General features: G+C 38.4%; 2 protein-coding genes across 5 annotated transcripts in view; one reads left to right on the top strand and one right to left on the bottom strand.

The window, feature by feature from the left end:
* Positions 1–24,285, top strand: part of PAK3 (p21 (RAC1) activated kinase 3) — a 310,761-nt gene extending 286,476 nt beyond the window's left edge. For all 4 annotated transcript variants that reach the window (XM_077480375.1, XM_077480287.1, XM_077480463.1 and 1 more), the window contains 5 exons: positions 4,057–4,174; positions 7,170–7,269; positions 8,117–8,313; positions 9,674–9,811; positions 16,231–24,285. In XM_077480375.1, coding sequence (XP_077336501.1) covers positions 4,057–4,174; positions 7,170–7,269; positions 8,117–8,313; positions 9,674–9,811; positions 16,231–16,320 — 643 coding nt within the window. In that variant the 3' untranslated portion in view covers positions 16,321–24,285. The remainder of the gene's footprint in view (positions 1–4,056; positions 4,175–7,169; positions 7,270–8,116; positions 8,314–9,673; positions 9,812–16,230) is intronic.
* CAPN6 (calpain 6) overlaps positions 20,598–24,690 on the bottom strand; it is a 117,601-nt gene continuing 113,508 nt past the window's right edge. The window contains exon 14 of the mRNA XM_077480072.1: positions 20,598–20,929. Coding sequence (XP_077336198.1) covers positions 20,927–20,929 — 3 coding nt within the window. The 3' untranslated portion in view covers positions 20,598–20,926. The remainder of the gene's footprint in view (positions 20,930–24,690) is intronic.

The raw sequence follows: 24,690 nt of genomic DNA on the forward strand, positions 1-24,690 counted from the left end.
TGGCAGACAAGCAGTACAGAATCTATAGTAACTAATGATGTTACAAAGCAATAGAGAGCCTGTTATTATATGAAACACTGCATTATTGTTCAGGCATGCGTTACTATTTACACCCAAATTTTGACAGCTGCCCCAATCATTTCTGAACAGCAAGCACTGTTGCAAATTAATCTGTATTGTGTTGCAATGTATTGGCTAAGAATTCATTAAGGCAAGTTTTTTTTGTAAATACACACTTAAATGATGAATAAAATACAAACATTTCAATAAATGAAGGCAGCTTGTATTGGATTGGGATCAGGTCTCTCCTGCACATGGATGATTAATTGAAATAAGATTCCTGAAGGGGCTAGATCATTGAAACAATGATTTCTCTATAAATTCATGCATTATGGTCACCTTGTGGCCGAGGCTATCTGGTGAGCGCATTTCATTATCACTTCGGGTGAAGCACTTTTATAAGCAAGATTTTTGAAACACGGTGTTGGAGCATATATAAGGAGATTTGATCACAATGTTTGTCATGGGCATTTCAGATTTACTAATCTTTCATGCACTTTATTAATTGGTTAACACTGTGTATTAATAATATTTTGTCTATTGCGCCCTTTATTATTTTTCAGCTTGTAACAAGAGATGATTTTCACACGGTAATTTGTGTTGATAGGCTTGCAACTGTTGAGTTTTATGGTATTTTAATATATTTTACCCAGGACACCGCATTAGCATTTCAGGTTTTTTGTTTTTTTAAACCGTTCAGATGTGCAGTAACCCATAGCAACTGCATTGTCTTTTTGTCAAGTCCTCCATTTTATTAAAGATGTGTGTGTAATTATTAGCAGAGTTTTTTTGATGCATATTAATTTTCCGTTTTTAACTGAACACATATTGATGAAAAAATAATTTTGCATTTGAATGATTCTGTAGGTTTATCATGTTTTGATCTGAAATGCATGAGTGTATTGCATTAACTAATGTTTTTAATACAGTTTCCCAGAAAAGTGAGTACACCCCATGCATTTTTGTAAATATTTTATTATATCTTTTCATGTGACAACACGGAAGAAATTGCACTTGCTACAATGTAAAGTAGGGACTGTACAGCTTGTATGCCAGTGTAAATTTACTGTCCCCTCAAAATAACTCAACACATTGCCATTAATGTCTAAACCGCTGGCAACAAAAGTACATCCCTAAGTGAAAATGCCCAAATTGGACCCAAAGTGTCAATATTTTATGTGGCCACCATTATTTTCCAGCACTGCCTTAACCCTCTTTGGCATGGAGTTCACCAGAGCTTCACATCAATAAAACTTTTAAAACGTTACTCACAAACGCAGCACTGAGACCCCATTCACACCTGAGCGTTTTGTAGCTTGAAGCCTGAAGCTAAAAAATGCTAGAGGGGAAAAAAATCTATTATTCTCAATGGAGATGGTTCACATCTCCACTACATGTCGCCTGAAGCAGAACGCCTGAAGCTCAAACAAGTTCCGGACCCTTTTTTGTCCCTCAAATTGAGCAGATTCGGGCGTTTTTCTTCTTTTAACATTGGTGACCTTTTGCCCTGCACAAAATCGCGGTGAAAAACGCAGTGCGGGCTTAGGATGCATAAAAACAGCAAGATGCTTGTGGGATGATGTCACCACTGCGACTCCTCCCCCTATACGTGTTACATCAAATGGGCGTGACTTCAGCAAGGAGCAGAGACTAGGCATCTCACCGCTATTTATATAGACTGACAATCCCTAATCAGGTGTGAAGTATCCTCCTCCCCATTCCTGTCAACCAAGCACCACCAAACCGCATGACACACCCAACTGGGCTGACACTGGATATAGGAAGCGATAAACGGCACCTTCTCACATGGGGACACCCGACAAGGGAGATAAAGTTCTTCCCGAATCAGGCTAATGTTATACAAATAAAGTTGTATACATATCCATTGCTAATAATATCGCTGGTGACTCCATCATAAAAGCATCTTGACTCCAATAAAAACAAAATTACACTTATACAATTTCATAAACACAAATCTATAAATAAAAATAATTAAAAATAAGATTCCTATAAAAATCATAACAATGAAAACCTAAACTCATAAATTACTAATAAAACATTTTAGGTCGAAGTGCACATTCAAACCACTCAGCCAAAGTACCTTACTCTCATAAATCCGGAAGGATTCCCTTTTGCTCAGTTGTCTGATGTAGTTTAAAGTGTTTTGGAACACTGTGATTACATTTTTGAAGGGGGGGGGGGGGTGAGGGAATTGAGTAATAGGGGGAAGAGGGGGGGGGGTATATGGGTATAGCAGTTTGTCAATGTTGGCAATAGTTGTATAATTCCCGGCCACGTTGGCCGAATGTCCGGCTTGGTGTTGTGCCAAGTTCTTTTTGTTTTTTGTGTTGTGTAAAAAAAATTCAATAAAAAGAATTTTACAAAAAAAGTGTTTTGGAAGTGTTTTGGAACACTGTGGGTAGCAATACCTTTTTTTTTTTTATATTAGCAATATGCTCTCCCACTCCAATCTGCAGGGTTCTAGATGTACGGCCAATATACTGTAACCCACATCCACATTGTAACATACAGATGACACCTGTGGATGCACAGGTTACAAAATCACGAATTTCATATCTTTTGCCTGTACTAGTAGAACAACATGTTTTCCTCTTTTTTTAATATTCTTCTTTGTATGATGACAAACCTTACATCCACCACATGCAAAAAAAAAAAAAAAAAACCTGTGAAAATAATAAAACAAGAAGAAGAGGTATTTTCTGTATTTTTGGGAGATCAATAATTTCTGGTGCTATTAAAGTCTTCAAGGTGGGTGCTTTTCCATAAATAAACCCTGGGAGGGGCAGTAATTTGGTTCCAACAACCTCTCTCTCCTTAAAATACCCCAATGTCTTTATTAGGATCATACTTCTTGTTTTGGTATTTTCACAGGTTTTTTTAATACATCTTTTGACTATTCTGATCCATCATATCACTGTGTTAATTTTCAGTGTGAATTCTTCCCAATCAGGGAACACAAATATTTGATTGAGCACCCAGTATCTTGCTATTTTGCAAGTTGGTCATTTATTCTTATCAGGTTTTTTTCTTTAGCAATTTTTGGTATTTAGGCAGCGCAACACTGTTTTGTTATATATATTATGTATGTGAAGTGAAAGCAATTTCCGTGTTATCAGCAGCCAGGTGGGCGGTATTTTTTGTGTGTGATTTTTCATGGTATCACAACTTTTCATATATTTGCACTGTTAGAATTTTGTTTTAATTAATGGCTGTGTGTTGAGTTATTTTTAGGGGACAGCAAACTTGCACTGTTATACAAGCTTTACACTCACTACTTTACATTTTAGCAAAGTGTCATTTCCTCAATGTTGTTACATAAAAAGATATAATAAAATATTTACAAAAAAGGTGAGGGGTGTACTCACTTTTGTGAGCTACTGTACATACATTATTAAACCAATATCAATGTTTGTTAATTTTAACCTGATTTTTGATTCAAAACAATTACTTCACAGATACAGGAGCATCATAAATCTTCCTTTATTGTTGCAAATGAAATATCACATCTTACTTTTATAATTAGATCTGTTTCAGGTATTTTTAATAGGAATTGAAAACTTATACATTTTTATGAATTTCTATTTGTCCATGTGGAGGAGTGGAGTTGACTTAAATTAAAATAGGTTTTGAATACCATCAATTTACATTGGTTTTGCTATATGATGATATTCGGGGGACACTGCTGTATAATATCTCTGATTATATAAGGATAGCACCAATTCAGTATCAGTTGATTATCCAACTGTTGTAAAATGGATTTACATTATAGTCTGAAAGGATAAAACCAGCTTCCTTGCCTGTTTTCACCTAAATTCTCCAAAGGAGTCATCATTCTATTGTGCTTATTGGCTAGAAGAGGCTTTCAATGAATTTTCTGCCACATTTTGTATTGATTTTTTATTTGTTTTTTTGTCAGTTTTTTTTACTCATTTACATTAGGTCTCACAATATTTTAATACACTTTGTGCCCTGCAGTTATTTGGTGGGGGATGAACTCTGGGTAGTGATGGAGTACCTAGCTGGAGGGTCTTTGACTGATGTTGTAACGGAAACGTGTATGGATGAAGGACAAATTGCCGCTGTCTGTCGAGAGGTGAGTTTATCATTTTAAAGTGAATTATCTGCTCCATCAGCTGTTTCACACTCGCTTCTTCTTTCCCCAAAACATGAAGCCTAAAGCTGGCCATTGATTATGCAATTATGTCATTGTATTCCGACAGCAGTGAGACTTCGCCACCATCAGAATACACAGATCAGGACTGCTGCCTATTGCCTGTTGCTCTGATGGAGCTAAATTATATACTTACAGGGATGTTGAACAGAAGTCTATGTGACCCACACATGGATCGAAATTTGGCTGGTCCAAATTTCAATCCATGTCAAGCTAGCTTAAATCCAACTTAGGGCTGTGATTGATGGTTTGGCTTTACATTCACCTGTGCTTTGAGAGGCAAGACAATTGCACCCAATAGGTGTAATTACTGAGTCTCTGGTAACACATCGGATGCAAGTTTCATTCAGCAACATTTAAAGGGATCCTAGGGTTCCATGTTTCATACAACACTGAAAAAAACACATTTCCTTTCTTACATGTTTTCAGACACTTCCTTTAAGGCATATATTATATTTCAATAAAGCATAGCATCATCCCAATGTGAGGTGTATCTTAAGTTATTTTTGGTTTTACCCACAACACTTTAGGCAGGGTGATGTACCTTGTGGAGCTTAATGATAAATATACAGTTGTAGTTTATTAAAAAATCTAGATATTGCATAACTGTGGTATTATGGTTGTACTGATATACAATCAGGTCCATAAATATTGGGACATCAACACAATTCTAATCTTTTTGGCTCTATACACCACCACAATGGATTTGAATGGAACAAACAAGATACGCTTTAACTGCAGACTTTCAGCTTTGATTTGAGGGTATTTACATCCAAATCGGGTAAACCGTGTAGGAATTACAACAGTTTGTATATATGCCTCCCACTTTTTAAGGGACCAAAAGTAATAGGACAATTGGCTGCTCGGCTGTTCCATGGCCAGGTGTGTTATTACCTCATTATCCCATTTATAAGGAGCAGATAAAAGGTTCAGAGTTCATTTCAAGTGTGCTATTTGCATTTGGTATCTGTTACTGTCAACTCTCAATATGAGATCCAAAGAGCTGTTACTATCGGTGAAGCAAGCCATCATTAGGCTGAAAAAACAAAACAAACCCATCAGAGAAATAGCAAAAACATTAGGTGTGGCCAAATCAACTGTTTGGAACATCCTTAAAAAGAAAGAATGCACCGGTGAGCTCAGCAACACCAAAAGACCCGGAAGACCATCGAAAACAACTGTGGTGGATGACCGAATAATTCTTTCCCTGGTGAAGAAAACGCCCTTCACAACAGTTGGCCAGATCAAGAAGACTCTCCAGGAGGTAGGTGTATGTGTGTCAGTCAACAATCAAGAGAAGACTTCACCAGAGTGAATACCACAAGATCTAGACCATTGGTGAGCCTCAAAAACAGGAAGGCCAGATTTGAGTTTGCCAAACATCTAAAAAAGCCTTCACAGTTCTGGAAAAACATCCTATGGATAGATGAGACCAAGATCAACTTGTACCAGAGTGATGGGAAGAGAAGAGTATGGAAAAGGAAAGTAAATGCTCATGATCCAAAGCATACCACCTCATCAGTGAAGCATTGTGGTGGTAGTGTCATGGCGTGGGCATATATGGCTGCCAATGGAACTGGTTCCCTTGTATTTATTGATGATGTGACTGCTGACAAAAGCAGCAGGATGAATTCTGAAGTGTTTCGAGCAATATTATCTTCTCATATTCAACAAAATGCTTTAGAACTCACTGGACGGCGCTTCACAGTGCAGATGGACAATACCTGAAGCATACTGCGAAAGCAACTAAAGAGCTTTTTAAGGGAAAGAAGTGGAATGTTATGCAAGTCAATCACCTGACCTGAATCAGATTGAGCATGCATTTCACTTGCTGAAGACAAAACTGAAGGGAAAATGCCCCAAGAACAAGCAGGAACTGAAGACAGTTGCAGTAGAGGCCTGGCAGAGCATCACCAGGGATGAAACCCAACGCCTGGTGATGTCTATGCGTTCCAGACTTCAGGCTGTAATTGACTGCAAAGGATTTGCAACCACGTATTAAAAAGTGAAAGTTTGATGGATGATTGTTAATCTGTCCCATTACTTTTGGTCCCTTTTAAAAAGTGTGAGGCACATGTACAAACTGTTGTAATTCCTACACCGTTCACCTGATTTGGATGTAAATACCCTCAAATTAAAGTCTACAGTTAAAGCACATCTTCATTTCATTTCAAATACATTGTGGTGGTGTATAAAGCCAAAAAGATTAGAATTGTGTTGATGTCCCAATATTTATGGACCTGACTGTAGCTTTGGTGTATTTTACTACAGTGCATATCAAATTTAGGGTTATGCAGGGTCACGTAACTCATCTTCATTAGGAACCCACACCTTCTCATACAGTATAAGATTGCAAGCATTAATGCTGTCTTATCCAGCTTAGCACACTTAGCAAATGCTAAGCACAAGACAGGTTTTTCTTGTTTGGAGCTGCAACGATTAGCAAATTTCCTTATGCATTAGCACAATCTGCAACGTTCTCCTAGTAAACCGCTCATATTTGATGTATTTGCTGCTTCTGAAACACTTAAAATTATTATTTAATCAAATAATTATTAATATGGTTATTCTTTTTTACTTTGATGCCTATTTGTTTTTTTTGTTTCGTAATAATATAAAATCTAAGTTAATTTCTGCAAAGGCAGCCCTATAAATGCTTCTGAAACCTGTAAGCTTGGCTCACCCATGTGTGAATGTTCATCTGAATGGAAGGAGGAGAAAGAGAGAACATACAGCTTCCAGCACGTCTTACCTCTGAAAGGGAGTGGGGGGACAGCAGAGATTGGATAGGCTTTACAAACCTTTTTAATTGGCTTTCCCCAAGATGACAAATCGCATCACACAATTTGAAGTGAAAATAATGTTTCTATGCATTGATTTTTTTTTTGTTGTGTTTTCTTCAATATGTTGTTTTTAGTGCCTACAAGCCTTGGACTTCTTGCATTCAAACCAAGTGATACACAGAGATATTAAAAGTGACAATATCTTGCTTGGGATGGATGGATCAGTAAAACTTAGTAAGTACTACAGTTTCTTGTGGCCATATCTAGTTAGGCTCTTGCACTCCACATAAATAACTATTCTATAGTAATATCTTATTTATTTTATTTATTTATTGTTGTGTTTATGCAAAGCGGACATGGACACAGCCAGCTTACCTGTATAGTCGGTCGGATGTAAATAAACCTCCTGCCCGTTTATATTCAACTGTCATCCGATCTGATCCGCCAGACAGAAGGTGAACAGAGCCCTCATCTGTCTGCTTTTAACAGATGGGATCGGATCAGATGTCGGCACGTGTCAACAGGCAATGGATGGTCCGATCGAGGCCCCTTTCACACAGGCAGACCAATCGGGTCCACCTGTCATTTTTTTAGGTGGCCCTGATTAGACCATCTATTGTACCTCTATGAAGCGGCAGCTGTCAACGGACATCCGATCTGATCCTATCCACTAAAAAACAGACGGATGCGGGATCTGTTCCCCATCCCTCTGGCGGATTAGATGACAGTCAGATGTAATCAGACAGGTGGTCTGTTTATATACAACCACCCATAGCGGTGTCTGTCTGCTTTGGATCAGCAGAGCGGACACAAACCTGTCATCTGCCTGCTCAGCAGGGATTAGCAGAGAGAACCCCTGCTGAGCAGGTGGATCCACTTGCAAAGTCCGCCAGTGTGAAAGAACTCATAAGCTGTTATTTGGAAACAAATTGTTCCTAATTGGACCAATTACTTTGCTACTTTCCCTTTAAAAAGAATGTGTAATTTATTAATACACATTCATAGACTGTAATAGACACAGTCGCACAGAGACTATAAATTCTGATTTATTTCATGAATGTTTTTTTTCATACTTTTTCAGCGGACTTTGGTTTTTGCGCTCAGATCACGCCTGAGCAGAGTAAACGGAGTACGATGGTGGGAACACCTTACTGGATGGCACCAGAAGTGGTAACAAGAAAAGCCTATGGACCCAAAGTTGATATTTGGTCTTTAGGAATCATGGCCATTGAAATGGTTGAAGGAGAACCACCTTACCTTAACGAAAATCCTCTCAGAGTAAGTCATAGTAATAGAAAAACACGTGTGCTGTGCTACCCTAAAGTTTGTGGCTTAATTTTTACCTTTCCTTCAGAATGGTCTCATTGTCTAAATTATATATCTATATATACACACACACACACACACACACACACACACTCTCACACTCACACTCACAAATGTGAGTACAACCCTCACATTTTTGTAAGTAAAAATGTCAAAATTGGGCCCAAAAGTGTCTATTTTTTGTGGTCACCATTATTTTCCAGAACTGCCTAAACCCTCATCTTGGTATCAAGAGATCCCCAAATTTTATGCTTCTTATTAAGTGATTGAACAGTACTGACTGGCATATTCAAGGCTTTGGATATCTTTTTATATCCTTTTCCATCTTTGGAAAGTTTCATTACCTTGTTATGCAGGTCTTTTGACTGTTCTTTTCTACCTCCTCATGGCTCAGTGTCTAGCCTACTTAGTGCATCCATGTGAGAGCTAACAAACTCATTGACTGTTTATACACAGAAACTGCAGGTATTCCAAAAATTTCCACCCTTTACCTAAATACCCACCGCTGCGCCTAGACAAAGCCCGCTCCCTCAACTAGAGCTGCCACTTGAAAAAATGTAAAGTGCAAATCATATTTTACCTTTTAAAATTAAAATCAGAAAAAATGAAAAATAGCGGCGCTTAACTATAAATTATAACTCACTCCAAAAAACATGACAACAATTAAATGGTATGAACAACGTGTGTGAGAACAACAATTGTATCACCCTGTGATAAGTGAACCAAATAAATGTGTCACAGAACAAACAAAATTAAGATAAAGTTCATGAGCGTGTCCAAAAGTATCCTTTGAAGTAATGTCTCTTCTTATTCCATCCACCACACCAAAGTGATCAGTGATTCCACTCCCTTAAGAAATTCACTCACCAACTCCCAATGCCTGCACTTTCGTATCAGGCTTAAGCGCTTATCAGCTAAACAGCAAGTAGTGAACCGTTGCTCCAATCATCCATTATTCAAATATTCCACATGTAAAATAATAAAGGTGTTCCAATAGTGTAAAGCCGTACGAATGAATTTATTAAAACACAAAAACACTTCAACCTTTACACTCACATTTCACAGTTCAAAAGCCAGCAAGATAAAAATTAGGTGAAAGCAAGTACTTTATTAAAACAATGGCATTATTATATGATGCACAGTGCTTTACTAAATTAGTCATTGTGTTAAGGTTTGGATCTACTTTAAGGTTGTGAGTTCACCGCACAACTAGTTGCCATTGTTGAATCTATGCCTGATATGTGCTAAGTGTGTATGAGTTGTCTGCCAGACAGAAACATTTTACTATTTAAAGTTTCTATTTGTTGTAAAGGCACTGTACCTGATAGCTACCAATGGAACTCCAGAGTTACAGAACCCAGAAAGGCTGTCATCTGTGTTCAGAGACTTCCTCAATCGATGCCTAGAAATGGATGTGGACAGGAGAGGCTCTGCCAAGGAGCTTCTACAGGTCAGTGTAATATGTGTATGTAGGTATGCATGTATGTGAATATTCCTTTACCGTGAGCACAGCACTTTCAACACCTTTAAGAAACAATTCTCTTAGTTACATTAGAACAGGTTATTTTCAAGTAGGTAACAATACCTAAAATATGGCAGCAAGTTTTCATTAGGTATACCCCTTCTGTTTATATAGCTTTACATGTTAAAACCATAGCTAGGAGAAAATTCAAACAGAAAACCAATGGTCTGCACTCTACCCCAGAGGCAAGGAATAACCACAAGTGGGGGGGGAAGACTTCTACAGATTTTTGGCAGGAACAATGTCAGAGTTCTCGTCTCCTCGTTTTCTCAAATCTAAACGTTCCCAGAGATCCAGTGAAAAGAAGTCTCTCATCTAGCTTGGATCATCATCTCTTGTTTCAAAGAGTGATACCGGCGGTCCCCTTGGTAGAGCAAGGATTAGGGTTTTTCAAACCTTTTTACAGTTACAAAACCGTACTGGGATGTCAGACCCATTTTAGATCTCAAAGATCTAAACCGGGTTTGAATATCCATTCTTTTCGCATGGAGTCAATCTGATCAGTAGTCTCCCTCCTACAAGGGGGAGAATTTCTGGCGTCGATCAACGTCAAGGATGCTTTTTTCCATGTGCCATTTTTTCCCCGCTCACCAGAAATTTACGCTTTAGGGTAGAAAATCTTAATTTTCAGTTTGTAGCTCTGCCTTTCGGTCTAGCTACTGCACCTCAAGTGTTTACAAAGGTCCTGGCTCCTCCTTTAGCCAGGGTAATGGCCCAAGGTACAACAATACTAGCCTATTTTAGAGCTTCTCTTCATAGATCAATTCGGTAGCCTGCTTAATCTAAACATTGGTCACCGCAGTTCGCTACCTAGAATACCCAGGTTGGATTCTCAGACTAGAGAAATCCTCCTTAAATCCATCAAGGAGATTGCAGTACTTGGGACTGATCATTGATACAGTTCAGAAGAGGATATTTTTTTCCCCCAGGAAAGGGTCAGTTCCATGAGGGAACTGATTAAGTTACTCAAGTCAAAGAGGAATCCTTCTATTTGGCTTTGCATGAATTTGTTGGGAAAGATGGTGGCTTCTTTTGAGGCCATTCCTTATGCGCAGTTTCATTTAAGACTGCTGCAAAACAGTATCCTGTCAACTGGGAACAAGAAGGCCCAAGCTCTGGGCTTCCTAATGCGTTTATGTGCGTCACAGCCCCATTTGGTGGGTGATATCCAAGAATCTTCAAAAAGAGGAATCCTTTCTACCAGTTACCTGGAAGGTGGTAACAGACGCCAGCCTTCTGGACTGAGGAGCAGTCCTGGAAGAAGCATCTGTCCTAAGGAAATGGTCCAAATCAGTGATGACCTTGTCCATCAATATTCTAAAGATTCGGGCAGTACGCCTGGTCTTCGAGGCCTGGACGCTCAAACTATGGAATTGTCCTTTCAGGATCCAATTCGACAGTGTCACAACTGTGGCTTTTATCATTCACCAAGGGGGGCATGAGAAGTTGTGCGGCCCAGGAAGAGGTGAATAATATTCTATCTTGGCAGAAAACAACATTCCTTGCCTATTTACAATTTTCATTCCAGTAATAGGAATTGACAGGCGGACTACTTGAGTCACCAACAATTGTTCCTGGGAGAATGGTCCTTTCATCCCGACATGTTTCTGTTGCTATACCAGGAGACGAGGGGTTTTGGATGTGAAACTTTGTGTTAAAGTGGTTGTAAACCCTCCCCTACAACTTTGTCCCATTTGAATCAGCATAAAAAACCCTAATGAACACTGCTTGTAGATATCTCCTTACTTGCTTAGTATTGTTGTAATCCTTTTTGTTCTTTAGAATGATGTCACTGAGCATGTCCAGATCTCCCCTGATTTACGGCACACTCTCTATGGCTTATCTATCTGTTATCTGAACTTCCAGCAGGCTGCTAATCACTCAGAGCTTCCTTCTACACTTCTACACACCATGTGACCTCACATACAGTGTAAACCAGGGAATGGGGCAGCAGTACTGCAGTCTTATCAGCTGAAGCTGATAGGACTCATACAGGCAAACACTAGGTAATCAGCACAAGTAAATACTATGAAATAAACAAATCAGTTATAAACAGGGAAGCAGGGTTGCCATAGAAACGTTGTATTGAGAAGGAGGCTTGGTTAACAATACAGGAAGTACTCAATGTAAGGGCGGAAATACACTCTACTGTGGACTCAGAAAACAATACTTAAGATGGCACTGCCTAACCCCTGGAAACAAGTTTTTTAAAATTTCTTTAAACAGTAAGTAATATGCGATTTGGGCTGGATTACAGTGGCTATAGTTTGATAATTATTATAATGGACTAAATTAAAAGAAGCATCAGAGTGGCAGAGTTTACTTCCTCTTTAAGGACAAGGGATCCAATGGCATACAAAACAGATGCTTTGATTATTTCCGTGGGATCTGTTTTTTTTTTTACTGATCTATGCGTTCCCTCCTATTCTGCTGCTCCCGTGCTTTCTTTGCAGGATCAAGCAAGAAGGTAAGGAGGGGATTTGTGTGGCCCAGGAGATCTTGGTTGCCGAGATCATAAAGATGGCGGTGGGGGTCCCTTGGACCCTACCACTATGGCCAGACCTTCTCTCGTGAGGTCCGGTATTCCATCCTACACTACAAATGCTAAATTTAGCGGTTTGGCTATTGACACCCACATTCTGAAAGATTGTGGCCAATTAGCCTCAGTAGTTCTCTCTCTGGTTCGTAACTTTATTCAGGGGTAACGAGGATTAATCCTCTAGTTTGGTCACCCACGAACCCTTGGGACTTCATTTTAGTCCTGTCGGCTTATCAAAGCAGCCTTTTTTCTGAGCCAGTACGAGATATTCCCTTGGTCCTCTTGACGGGGGAAAAATTATTTTCTTGGTTGCCATATCTTCTGCAAGAATAAGTACAAGTGTTGGCTGCTCTTTCTTGTAAGGAGCTGTATTGGTTGTTCATAAGGATGAGGCTGTATTGCGGCCTCATCCTGAATTCATCAGGGTCTATTGAAAGTGACCGCTCAGATTCATAAACAAAGGTTTTGTTTGTGTTGCCAGATGGTCCTAATAGAGGACAAGCAGCATCGAAATCTACTGTTTCTAAATGGCTTCGTCAAATGATTGTTCAAACTTATGGTTTTTAGAGGAAAGTTCCTCCTTTTCATATTAAAACACACTTTACCAGGGCCGTTAGTGGTTCTTGGGCAGTGCATCAACAAGCCTCCATGGCTTAAACCTGCAAGGCCGCAACTTGGTCTTCAGTCCATACATTTACAAGATTTTATGAAGTAGATGTAAAAGGCATGAGGACATTGCCTTTGGGTGCAGTGTACTGCAGGTTGCAGTAGGAGTCCTCTAGTCTCTTGGTGCCCTACTTTTGTTGTCTCCCTCCCTTCAGTTGGCATTGCTATGGGACATCCCACATAGTAACTACTATAGTCAACAAAAGACCAGTTGTCAGAAGAGACAATATGCGACAACCCATCACACCACTCCACTGGCACGCTGGAAAGCAGCGCTATATGTAAGTGAACATTTGCTGATAATACATCAAATCAAATACATTCAAATAATATATGTATACGTGTACGATTGAACGAGCATTAACGTTACAGCAACTTAAAACAATGTGCTACATAGTCTAGATAAAGTTATTTTCCTCTCCTTTTTTCCTCCAATCACAAGCACAATGTCCACACAGGAGGAAATACAACACTGGGGCCTGTGTGAAAATAGACTCCACAAAGAATAGTTCAAGAAGAGTGAAGAAAAAAACTTCAAATATAGGCCTCTTGTACTGGAAAATACTATTCACCACCACCGTACTCCTTGTAACACGTCCACACGTGGTTTCCACAATCGGGGGGGTTTTGTGACAAGTGGAACTCCCCCTTTGGTAGTGCTCTTACCGAAATACGCTGGTGAGGTCAGCACATCATATATACTCAATGGAATCCACACTTTTCATCATTTTCCCTTAGGACATGGTTGTAACCATTACTTCCACCGTCCCCAATAGTTGTAATGTAGATGGAAAATGAAAACGTATATAGTGTGATACCGTAAAAGCACTTACATTTATTTGAATGAAACAGAAAAAAAACACTCCCCATAGAATAAAAAAAATCCCCATAGAATAATCGACAGGATCACCTTCCCCCTGGACTGCATTAGGCTTTACAGCTGGTTGTATACCTCTAGCCTTCTCTCAGTCCTTCCCTGTACTGTTACACTGACGCGTTTCGTCCGTTAATGGACATCATCTGAGGTGAGGATATCTTTACGAACTGACACGCTTTGGTGTACAACCCCAATTCCAAAAAAAGTTGTGACACTGTAAAATCAACATAAATACAGAATGCAATGATTTGCAAATCTTATAAACCCTTATTTTATTCACAAATGAAAACTGAAATCCACACAAATGGTTAAACTGAGGAAATGTACCATTTTAGGAAAAAAAAATATTTTTTTAAATTGTTGGAAGCAACAGATCTCAAAAAAGTTGGGGCATGGCAACAAAAAGCTGCAAAGTAAGTGGTACTAACAAGGAAGAGCTAGAATAACATTTTGCAGCTAATTTGATTGACAACAGGTCAGTAACATGATTGGGTATAAAAAGAGCATCTTAGAGATTTAGAGTGTAGTGTGTGTGAAAAGCTGCACCAAAAAATTGTCTAACTATTTCAGAATAAAAATTCCAAACACTTTAAATATATCATCATCATCTACTGTACATAATATCAAAAGATTCTGAGAATCTGGAGAGAAATCTGTGAGCAAGGCCTAATATTGCATGCCTGTGATCTTCGGGCCCTCAGATGGCACTGCATTAAAAACGGGCATGACTCTGATGGACATTACTGCATAGGCTCAGGAATACTTTCAGAAATCACTATATGTGATGACAGTTCGCCGTGCCATCCAAAAATGCAAGTTAAAGACATGGTCTAGACACACCACCCTCTTCTCTGGGCCAAAGCTCAGTTAAAATGGTCTATTGCAAAATGGAAACCTTTTCTGTGGTCAGATGAATCAAAATGTGACATTCTTTTGGCAACCATGGGCACGGCGTCCTCTGGACTAAAGGAAAAAGGTACATTCTGGTTTGTTGTCAGCACTCAGATCAGCAGCCTGCACCTATGATGGTATGGGGGTGCATATGGAATGGGCAGCTTGTATGTCTGGAAAGGCATCATCAATGCAGAAATATATATCTAAGTTTTAGAGCAGCATATGCTCATATCCAGACAATTTCTTTTTTTGGGAAAGGTCTTGCATATTTTAGCAAGACTATGCTAAACCACATACTGCATCTATTATAAAAGTATGGCTTCATAGTAGAAGAGTTTAGGTGCTTAACTGTACCGCCTGCATTCCAGACCTTTCACCATATGAAAATATTTGGTGCAAAATGAAAAATATGACAAAGACACCGGACTGTTGAGCAGTCAGAATCTTATATCAGGCAAGAATGGGATAACAGGGGCATTTCTATACATCGGATGGTGTAATTATTAATATTGTAGGGAACTATCATCTGATGTATAATTTTATCATACCACAGGGAACGATCTCTTGATGTATGTTTTTTCCTAAGTCTAAACTGCCTCACCCTATGTACACCAGGGCTCATATTTTAACTTTTGTACTTGATTCATGTTCAACTGCCGTTTGATAATAAAAATGAGTGATTTTTACAAATTATTGACTCTCATTTACTGCTAAAAAACCCCATGGGGGAATCCTCCATTCTTTTTCAAAATGGGATAACATTCCTCTCCTAAAACTCCAGCAACTGGTCTCCTCAGTTCCCAGATTTTTACAGAGTGTTAAGAGAGTAGAGGAGATGCTACACCATGGTAAACAGGGCTCTATCCCAATTTATTTGAGATGTGTTGCTGACATCAATTTCAAAATGACCTTCTTTTTATCTTAAATGATACGATTTCTCACTTTAAACATTTGAATAAAATATGGATTTGTGAGATATGCAAATCATTGCATTCTGCTTTTATGTAGCTTTTACACAGTGTCCAAACTTTTTTGGAATTGAAGTCGTATATACCTTTTCCTGTTCCCCATTCCATTTTCTCTCATCGACCTCACAAAATCCATGTGCACTTATTTCTTGTGTTGCTTTAGGGTCATATGTGGGTGTTTTATACATTGAAGGCCTAGTGGGCGGACTGTTATAACATGCATTTTTATGCACCAGCACTTGCTGCTCACATGAATTGTGCATATGTTATAACGCACTCTCCATCACACATAAATGTGAATACATCCTCAGTGCAGCAAAATACAAGTCTTTTTGAATGTATTCATATTACCATAACAGGATGTTAGGCTGATGTCAAATGGTTTTGTGTTTTTGTCTTGCAGCATCCATTTTTAAAACTAGCCAAGCCTCTTTCTAGCCTGACTCCACTGATCATAGCAGCAAAGGAAGCCATTAAAAACAGCAGCCGCTAGCTACGGTGGACACAAAGCTGTAGCATCTGCATTAGAACACAGAACTCAGCAGAATCAGAAAACCTCATCCCCTCACACAGCAGGATTAACAAGATAACCAGCTACTGTCGTGGGGAGACATGACCCACCATGATGCACCTACTCGTGTCTTCTACCTGCCCTTATGGATTCCTTAAACTCTCTTTTTTTTTTCCTTTGTTTTGTAAGTAGGAACAGGACTACAACATTCAACTCGGCACGTTGGAAGTTGGTGCTGCACGTCCGCACGTTGATCCCCTGCAGAAATTTTCCATAGATGGGTTGTACTTTCATAAGGAACAAATAATTTAACATCTGGCTTTTTTTTTGCTTTATATTTAAAGAAACAAAAAACTGAAAAAAAATCACTCTGCATTTCCAAATATGCAGCAACGTTGACAGGTCTGTGTAGGCCTTACCATCCATTTACTCTGATAGTCTTATTTCCCTGTTTTCAGCACAGGGTCGGTTTACTTACGGTACTATTTTGCATGTGAGAGTAACCACTCTACAGGGGAAGGTACACCTTGATGCAAGAGAGCCATACAAATGAAAGTTACATCCCCCAAAACATGGGGTACAAAGATAGGAGGTAGTCTGCCTTTGCACCATAGTGGTTTGCATACAAGGCTTATGGCATTTGTTTTCTTACATAACAGAGTGATATGTCATTTTTCTGTTGACCAGGTTAATCCCATCAGCACTCTGTTTTTTAGCCAACAAGGCTAATATGACTATGTTTCTATGGTTCTGTTCTGCACAGTCAAAGACTTTTTGTGGCCTGAATCAATATTTTAAAATGGGAAAATTGTCAATTCATTTGTCAATTTGGGCATCATATGAAAGAAAATGTGTTGTTCATTTCAGCCACACGTATATGTATATGTAATGAAGGAGCATAGTGATATGTTCCACACAGGTTCAATACATCAAATTGTTATTATGATCATGTGGCTTAGACAGTAAATTAGTGCAAACAGAAACAATGTTGTGAAAAGTGTCACATACCATAGCAACCAATCCGAATTCCTCTGAACTGATCCACTCGGTTGCTTTGGTTTATCACTCTTTACACATTATTCTTTCTCCTTGCACTTTCCTATTAAACAAGCTTGCTACTTTGTTAATTTTTGTGTACATTGGGGTTAAAAGTGCCAATAAAGCAAAATGGTCTATTTCCAAGTACAAACAATAGATATAAATAATATAACCCCTTTAGTGAAGTGTATACACAACCCACCTTTCCTTTCTTTGCCGCTAAAACCTTCACAATGAGTCCCATTACTGAGTCATTCTTTTCTTTGGATAGTAATGTTAAAGACGACCTTCACTCCCCCCCTACTTTTTTAACACCTCTTTCCTGTTATGCTGGGTTGTCCATGAGTCGCATACCTGTGAAGGGGATCCAATTTTGTCCTACTGTGAAGACTTGCTCAGCTACCACAGCCCGGGTACCTCACCACCATGTTGGCACTGCCCAGGATCAGGAATTGGCTGCCTCTTGCAGGTTCATGCAGCCAGCCCCTGATACTGCATGTTAGGTCACCAGCTACTGGTTGTCCCTGATCTTGCAGTCTCCTGGGATATGTGACATGGTATCCTAGGGGGCTGTGGAGACAAACAGGAGGGCCAGAGAAAAAGAAACAGAAAAAAAGAATGGTCAAAAAACTGAAAAAACTTTTTTTTTTACTTCATGGGCAGGGGGTAAATGCAGGGAGATTGAGTTATATAAAAGAGTGAAGGTCTGCTTTAAAATGTGACATGGCCAGATGTTGCTGGAAATGGCTGGCCTTAAAAAAATGTTAGCTTTGCTTCAGACATGGACAATTGACATGACAAATTCAGTATACCATTCACCACTAAGAGTTGTGTATAGAAAAAAAGGTAGTATAGGAAGTAACAAATTGCAATATATATATCTCTTTAGTCTGCAAAGAGCACCCATATGTACATAAAATGAGGAGCAACTCTAGGCAAGAAAAGAAATTAATCATTGAAATCCTAATGCTGTTCAGGAACATTGTAATTATGCTAATGTCAGAAAGTCAACTTATTTTACCTTTAAATTAAATGTCAAATGATCTAATGCTGCTACATTCCAGGAAGCTTCTCACATGTGCTTCTTGGTGGGCGTACTTCCTCAGGTTGTGTGAATAAGTACTGGATAACTTTTCCTTTTCTATGTTTTAGAGGCAGCAATGATTTTAAAGTGGGTAAGATTGAGATCTGCGAGAATACCTGCGTATTCTAATGTCATAGCGGTAGGTGTTCTCAGGACAACAGATTACTGGCAACAAGGCAGTTTCAAAGCAGTGTTTTATCTTTATAAAAATACTATGCCTGGATGAAAAAAAACCCACAAATGATGGTGGTTATTTAAATTGAAATGAATTTCAAGGCTTCATTTTTAGGCTTTAGTGAAGGCTATCTTTAAAGTTAATCTTTGTGAAGTTTGACTTGCTAGTCACCATTATTCTTTGCAGTGAATTATAAAACTAAGCTCTTAGGCTGGATTCACACCTATGCATTTTTTGTGCTTTTTGCATTTTGCAGATTTGCACTACAGATCGTGTTCCATAGGAATCAATGTTAAATTGACTCTAGTGCAAATCTGCAAAATGCAAAAAGCCCTAAAACGGCATAGGTGTGAATCCAGCTTCAATCTCTTTGGGACAATTTTCTATCTGATATTTCTATGTAGCACTGGAACGAATTTATGCTTGAAAGCCAAAGACACAGGTAGTCTATTGAATGGACTTTCACATCTAGTGCAAGCTTTAAAATGTTAAATGTTTTACCATTGTCAAGTTTTTAGCTTCGGGCTCAGTGGCTGTGTCTAAGGTTTTTAACCATGACATGCCTGGATGGCGTAAGTGGTCTTAAGAAGGGATTTGTTGGGGCGATAATCCTTTTAGTTATGCAGGATTTGATTGGGTTCTTACTAAAATGGGATAAGTTATTAAGATTTGGCAGTAAAGCAGTGCAAAGAGATGTTAAATGAAAAGCGATTTAGCCTATAACAACCAATCAAAGCTTATTATAGTGGATCATTGCAGAGAAGATTTAATACTGGTAGGTATCATTCCCAAAAATTAAACATTAAACAAAACATCCCATGGGTAAAAAGGAACATGGGAATAGGTATAATTAAAGTCCCATTTTGTTCTTAAAAAAAAAAAACCTTGCCTCCATTAGACCAAAGGGCATTGAAGATGCCACATCACTAATGATTTAAACAGTTTGAACAACATATGGAATGTGACTTTAAAGGTGCCAAACTAAGCACAATGGTTATAAATATACAACATAATTTTTTATTAATATACACCATTAAAAAAACACCAAAAGGTCCAGTAGTTCTAATAAAAACAGACATGCACAAAACAAACAATCAATGTATTGAGAACTGCCACACAGCATCTTTATTGCATGAAGTATGTCTATCTTATAACAGTGGGCTCCAACACATTTCAACTTGTAGAGAGTAGAAGTCTTCTTCAGGGGTTATTAAAGTGGTGGAATATTTATAATTTTATAACATGGCATGAAATCAGATGAGTGCATTTCCAAGGAGAACCTCTAAGTATAAATTTTGTGGGGACAATGGATACCCAAATTTCCCACCTCAGGAGAACCAGTCCACAGCGGAAAATGAGCTAGCCAAAAATTAGAAGGTATTAGTCCAAACGGGACTGGCAAAGACCCCGAAAGGATGTAGACCCACACATCTAGGGTAACTGTGGCAAAGCCATATTCATTCAAAGGAAGCATATAGTAAATAAGATCAGGCCCCTGGAAAGCTTTATAATATCACCTAAAAAGAGCCAAAAGAAAGTAAACATGAAACCCATGGGGAAGTCTCCAGCTTCCCCAAAAATTCCCCACGCTAACCAGCACATTTTGTTTTTTCCACATTGGATTTTTGTTTAATGCCATACATTTAACATTATTTTTGCTCTTTGCGCAACTTTATAGTGAATCGAGTTAAAAAGCAAGTCACAATATTGGTTGAAGGATCTTGGACCTCTAAATGCTATGAATAATGTTAATACATAGATGGTTAGGAATGTATTTACTGTCATTGGTGCAGCTCTTTATTTTGTCACCTGAGATTATATAAAATCCTCCAATCATTTCCTATGTATCTTGAAGTTCCTGAGTCCTGGATGCACACTGTATACAGAGCCTCATATTTTAGACCAGTCAGCACTAAGCCATTGCCATTCAACAGTCTAAAGTAAGAGAAACATTTCCCAGGCTCTGGTATTAAACAGATTTTATTACAAGTTAAAAAAATGTTTGGACCTAACAGCAGCAGGAAGGGGTACATTTTTGTATAATGGATTAAATGGAGCATGATAAGAGAGCAATTTACATTTGACAGAGGCAGGAACAGGGGTATTTTACCCCCTAAATGGAAGGTTTTTCTTTCTTTTTTTCTTCTATAATCCAATCTCTGTTGCTTTCATCTATATTTTCCTCTGAAACAGAGTCAATTCATTTTAGTTCATGCTTCAGATTTTCACTTCTGTTCTCGAGTTGTGATTGCCTTTATCAATAATAGCCTGTCTGATATCTGTGACACCCATCACTGTGTTAAAAAGAGAGCAAAGGTCTTTTCATTGCTACATGGAAAGTGTTCTTAAAGCAAATATGAGGCACAAATAATAAAATAGGGCTTAGCCCAGTTACGTAATTATTTGAATGTTCTTAAATCTGTTTAAACTGAACCAGTAAGAAACCTAAATTAATTAAACTAACTTGCTGAAGGTAATTGACAGAATAACCGGTCAACCTGTATCTTTACGTTTCACTTTTATGACCTATAATTCTGTTACGTCCGGAGCCCTCTTAATGCAGAACTTCACCTAAAAGGGAAAGTTACGCTTTTATTTTATTTTTTTCATTCTGTGTGAAGATACTCTTTAAGGAGCCTGTGTAAATACTGACTAACTCAAAGTTTTCATTGGCATACTGTAAATGTAGGCACTCCCCTCATATGAAGATGATGGTGCCCACTGATCAGCTTTAGAGGCATTGAGCATTGCATGGTGGGATGATGGCAGTCATTCTTCCTTTTCAAAGTAGTGAAGACTGTGGGAGGAGGGGTAAAGGGCTCTGCACTGCAAATTTTATAAGAGAAAAGGGTGTGTGTTGAAAGCATATACTGTCAGCCCTCTGATGTAATTTAGTTTAAACCACTTAGTATTATCCCAAGTTCTCTAAATTCTGGTGATGTAATTTCAGTTTGAAATCGAACAGACAATGGAAATCCTAATCATCACAAACGTACACAAGTAGCTGTATAAACACATTTGATGCCATGCTACATTATTCTGTGGGGATACAACGCTCCACCCACTTATACTTTTGCCGTGTCTTATGGAAATTGGGCATACTAAGACTTAGTGGGAGGAAATATAGGATAAAGCTCACCAGCAGTTACCAGACTGGAGGTTCGAAGATGGCTCAGGATCCTTTAGAGATGTTGGCCTCATCGCAAGTGGTGTTTTTTTTCTGCCTCCTAAACACCTGTAAACGTTTATGTGCATGGTTGCATAGGCCAACACTGAGTAGCGTTTAGAGGTAAAAAAAATAAATAAAAAAATTGTCAAATGTCCTTAGAAGCACATTTTTACCATCCGATGTGCATAAGGCCTAAATATGTGCCAGCTTGCGTCCATTGTGTAGGTGCACACGTTTTAACATTATTAAAGTGTCACCAAATGACACTTTATTCAAGTCTATGTCCTGCAGTGTTTGACAGGCAGTGCGTTGCAACACATTTTCATTGTATACAACAAAACCCACCTCAAACTATTGTTTTCTGTGTGGCCTTGTGTTTAGCCTGTGTTGAGACAGAGCTAGTGTGAGGCCAGAGTCCATAAAGAGATTTGTAAAGGGAACATTCTGTGAATGTGAAATCAGCTCATTTGGAAAGTCCTATATAATAATGCAAACTATTTACATCTTCTTTTGGGTAGATTTACCCTAAAATCTGATGCCAATGACCGCTGCCACTATACAATAATAAAAACCCAACAGTTTCTAACCACTGTACTACAAAAATGTTTTTATTGTGGTCTGTGCCTTGTTGGAGAGATTCCCACCTCGTATCATGGTGAGCACTATCACTGGAACAGCAAATTCTGCTAAATGCGAATAAAGACAGCAATAACACCCTTCCCCACTGAAAAAAAAAATTCAATTGCACTTAATGGGAATGCATAGTAGCCTGGCGAGGACACTCAATTCTTGCCTAAAATCACAGTATATATTAAAAACAAAATGCATAAACCCTAAAAAGAACATTTTCAGCATAAGGTTTTTTTTCAGAACTCCAAACAGATACTTTATGTAAAAGAACTGCTTAAAAGATGCACAAGTTAGTCTTGCCATATAGCTACACTAAATGAAGTAGTGCTACTTGGCAGTTATCTTTTTCAGCTGTGTATTGTTTTATGTCATTAGCTGTTTAAGGTTAAAATTGGTTCAGGGCCTGGGTTGATGGTGTTTCATTTACAACAAGCAGGTTTTCCATTTCCATACAAGTTTATATGAATGCAAAACGTGTTTCAGTCAGGTCAGAAGGAGTTCAAAATCATCAGTCAGTCAATTCTGAACGTTCTCAGAAGCCTCTCACATTGATGCCATTAATACAAGCTCAAAACCCATTAATATTTTTTTTTCTATGGGACAACCAAGAAAGAAGACAGCAGTGTGCTAGAAAATATTTCTGATTTTATTTTATTTTTTGTTCACATTTATTTTTGTAAGTCTTTAAAATCTTGACATAGTTTTCCAAAATGTTCTTGCATAAAGCAAGAAGTAATTTTTAAAGGGAATTTTACTTATAGAACAATATGCAGACTGCCAAAACTGAAGTTTCCTTCTGAAATTGCTCGTTGCCAAGCCTCATGCCTATATTATGACTTTAGTACAAAGTCACTGATCAAATGGAGGTATGAAGATTAGTTCTGACTTCTCTGGCTGAATACATCTTGCAGGTCTTTGACTTCAAAAGCATTTAAGGTTAGAGACTGACAGGCATCTAGCATTTTCAAAAGATCAACTATGGGAGCCTACAGCGTTTTTAGGCTGGGTTCACACTTATGCGAATTTCGCATGACAGAAGATTGTGACCTGCTCTCAATGGAGCCGGTTCACACATCTCCTGGACAGGTTTGAAGCAAATTGTACAGGGGTCCTGTGCGTCTTTGGCTCTGTATCAGGTCCAATTTCAGGCAAAAATTCGGGCTCGATTCATCCCCAAAATAGAGGACAGGGATGCACCTGACCCCTGCTGTCAGCCGCATCCATTTTTAAGTGTGAACCCAGGTTTTACTTAAAGATAGTTGCAGGTTAACAATTTGATAGACATTAGTGACATTATTTAATATTTGAAAGATGTAGGTGGGAGTTGCCATATCTGAAAACTGGTTTACTTCCTTAATGTAATTTTTAGTCCATATTGGTTTTTACAATGACTTGATGGTTAAGCAGCTGTAACACAAAAAGGTCTCGGGTGAACACTGGCAGGTGTAGGGAATACATGCATGCACACCAAAGGTTTAAGCTCCCAGAGTATTTTATTGTTCATCATAGAAGTCCAAAGTGAATAAGTCAAAGATTTTTAAGGGCTTAAACTGCTAGTTGGAATGGAATGCTAGACTAGTGTGAGTTAATTGAGGGCTAATTCAACTCTGGAATAAACTGGCTCTTTAAATCCAAAAGTAAGCTTCAGTGATTGGTTTTATAGAAGGGCTGTTGGAACATTATTTTTGATTTAAAAAGCCATATTTTCCTGAGTTGAATAAACCCTCTGTTAACCCACACAAGTTAAGGTCTATGCTGTAGTAGAGTTCTGTATCATGTTAGTCACCAAATAATGCAGACAGTTTATTTAATAAAAAAAACCCTCCAAACTAAGTTTTATTTTGTTTTTTTTTAAAGAAGCAAGCTTTTGGGATGGCTTGCATCCCTTGTCCAGGCTTTATACATTTTTGAAAAATGGTTCAGGGACCCACATATTATACACAAAGTTACAAGAAGGAACCATGACGTGCATTTTGTTTAGCACACTAAAAGGCTATTGTACAAAATAGGAGACAAGATATCAGAATGTTTGTGTTCTACTCTTGGTCACCTAATCCTTTGGTGTGGTGCTCTGCTTTTCCCTGCACCTTTCATTAGTTGATTAGTTGACCGCACGTAATCGAGCCATTTGTTTTATTTATGCAAAGAATTGTTGATAGCAGTTATTAAGAAACTCATACCTGTATCCAAATGTTATATGAATTGACTTAATATAAGGAGTGCTGTACACAGATTCCTATGACTGCTTAGCTCTGT

Source organism: Lithobates pipiens, unplaced genomic scaffold (genome assembly GCF_037356315.1).
Source record: "Lithobates pipiens isolate NorthernLeopardFrog02 unplaced genomic scaffold, aLitPip1_a1.2 Scaffold_1, whole genome shotgun sequence".
NCBI classification, from domain to species: Eukaryota; Metazoa; Chordata; class Amphibia; order Anura; family Ranidae; genus Lithobates; species Lithobates pipiens.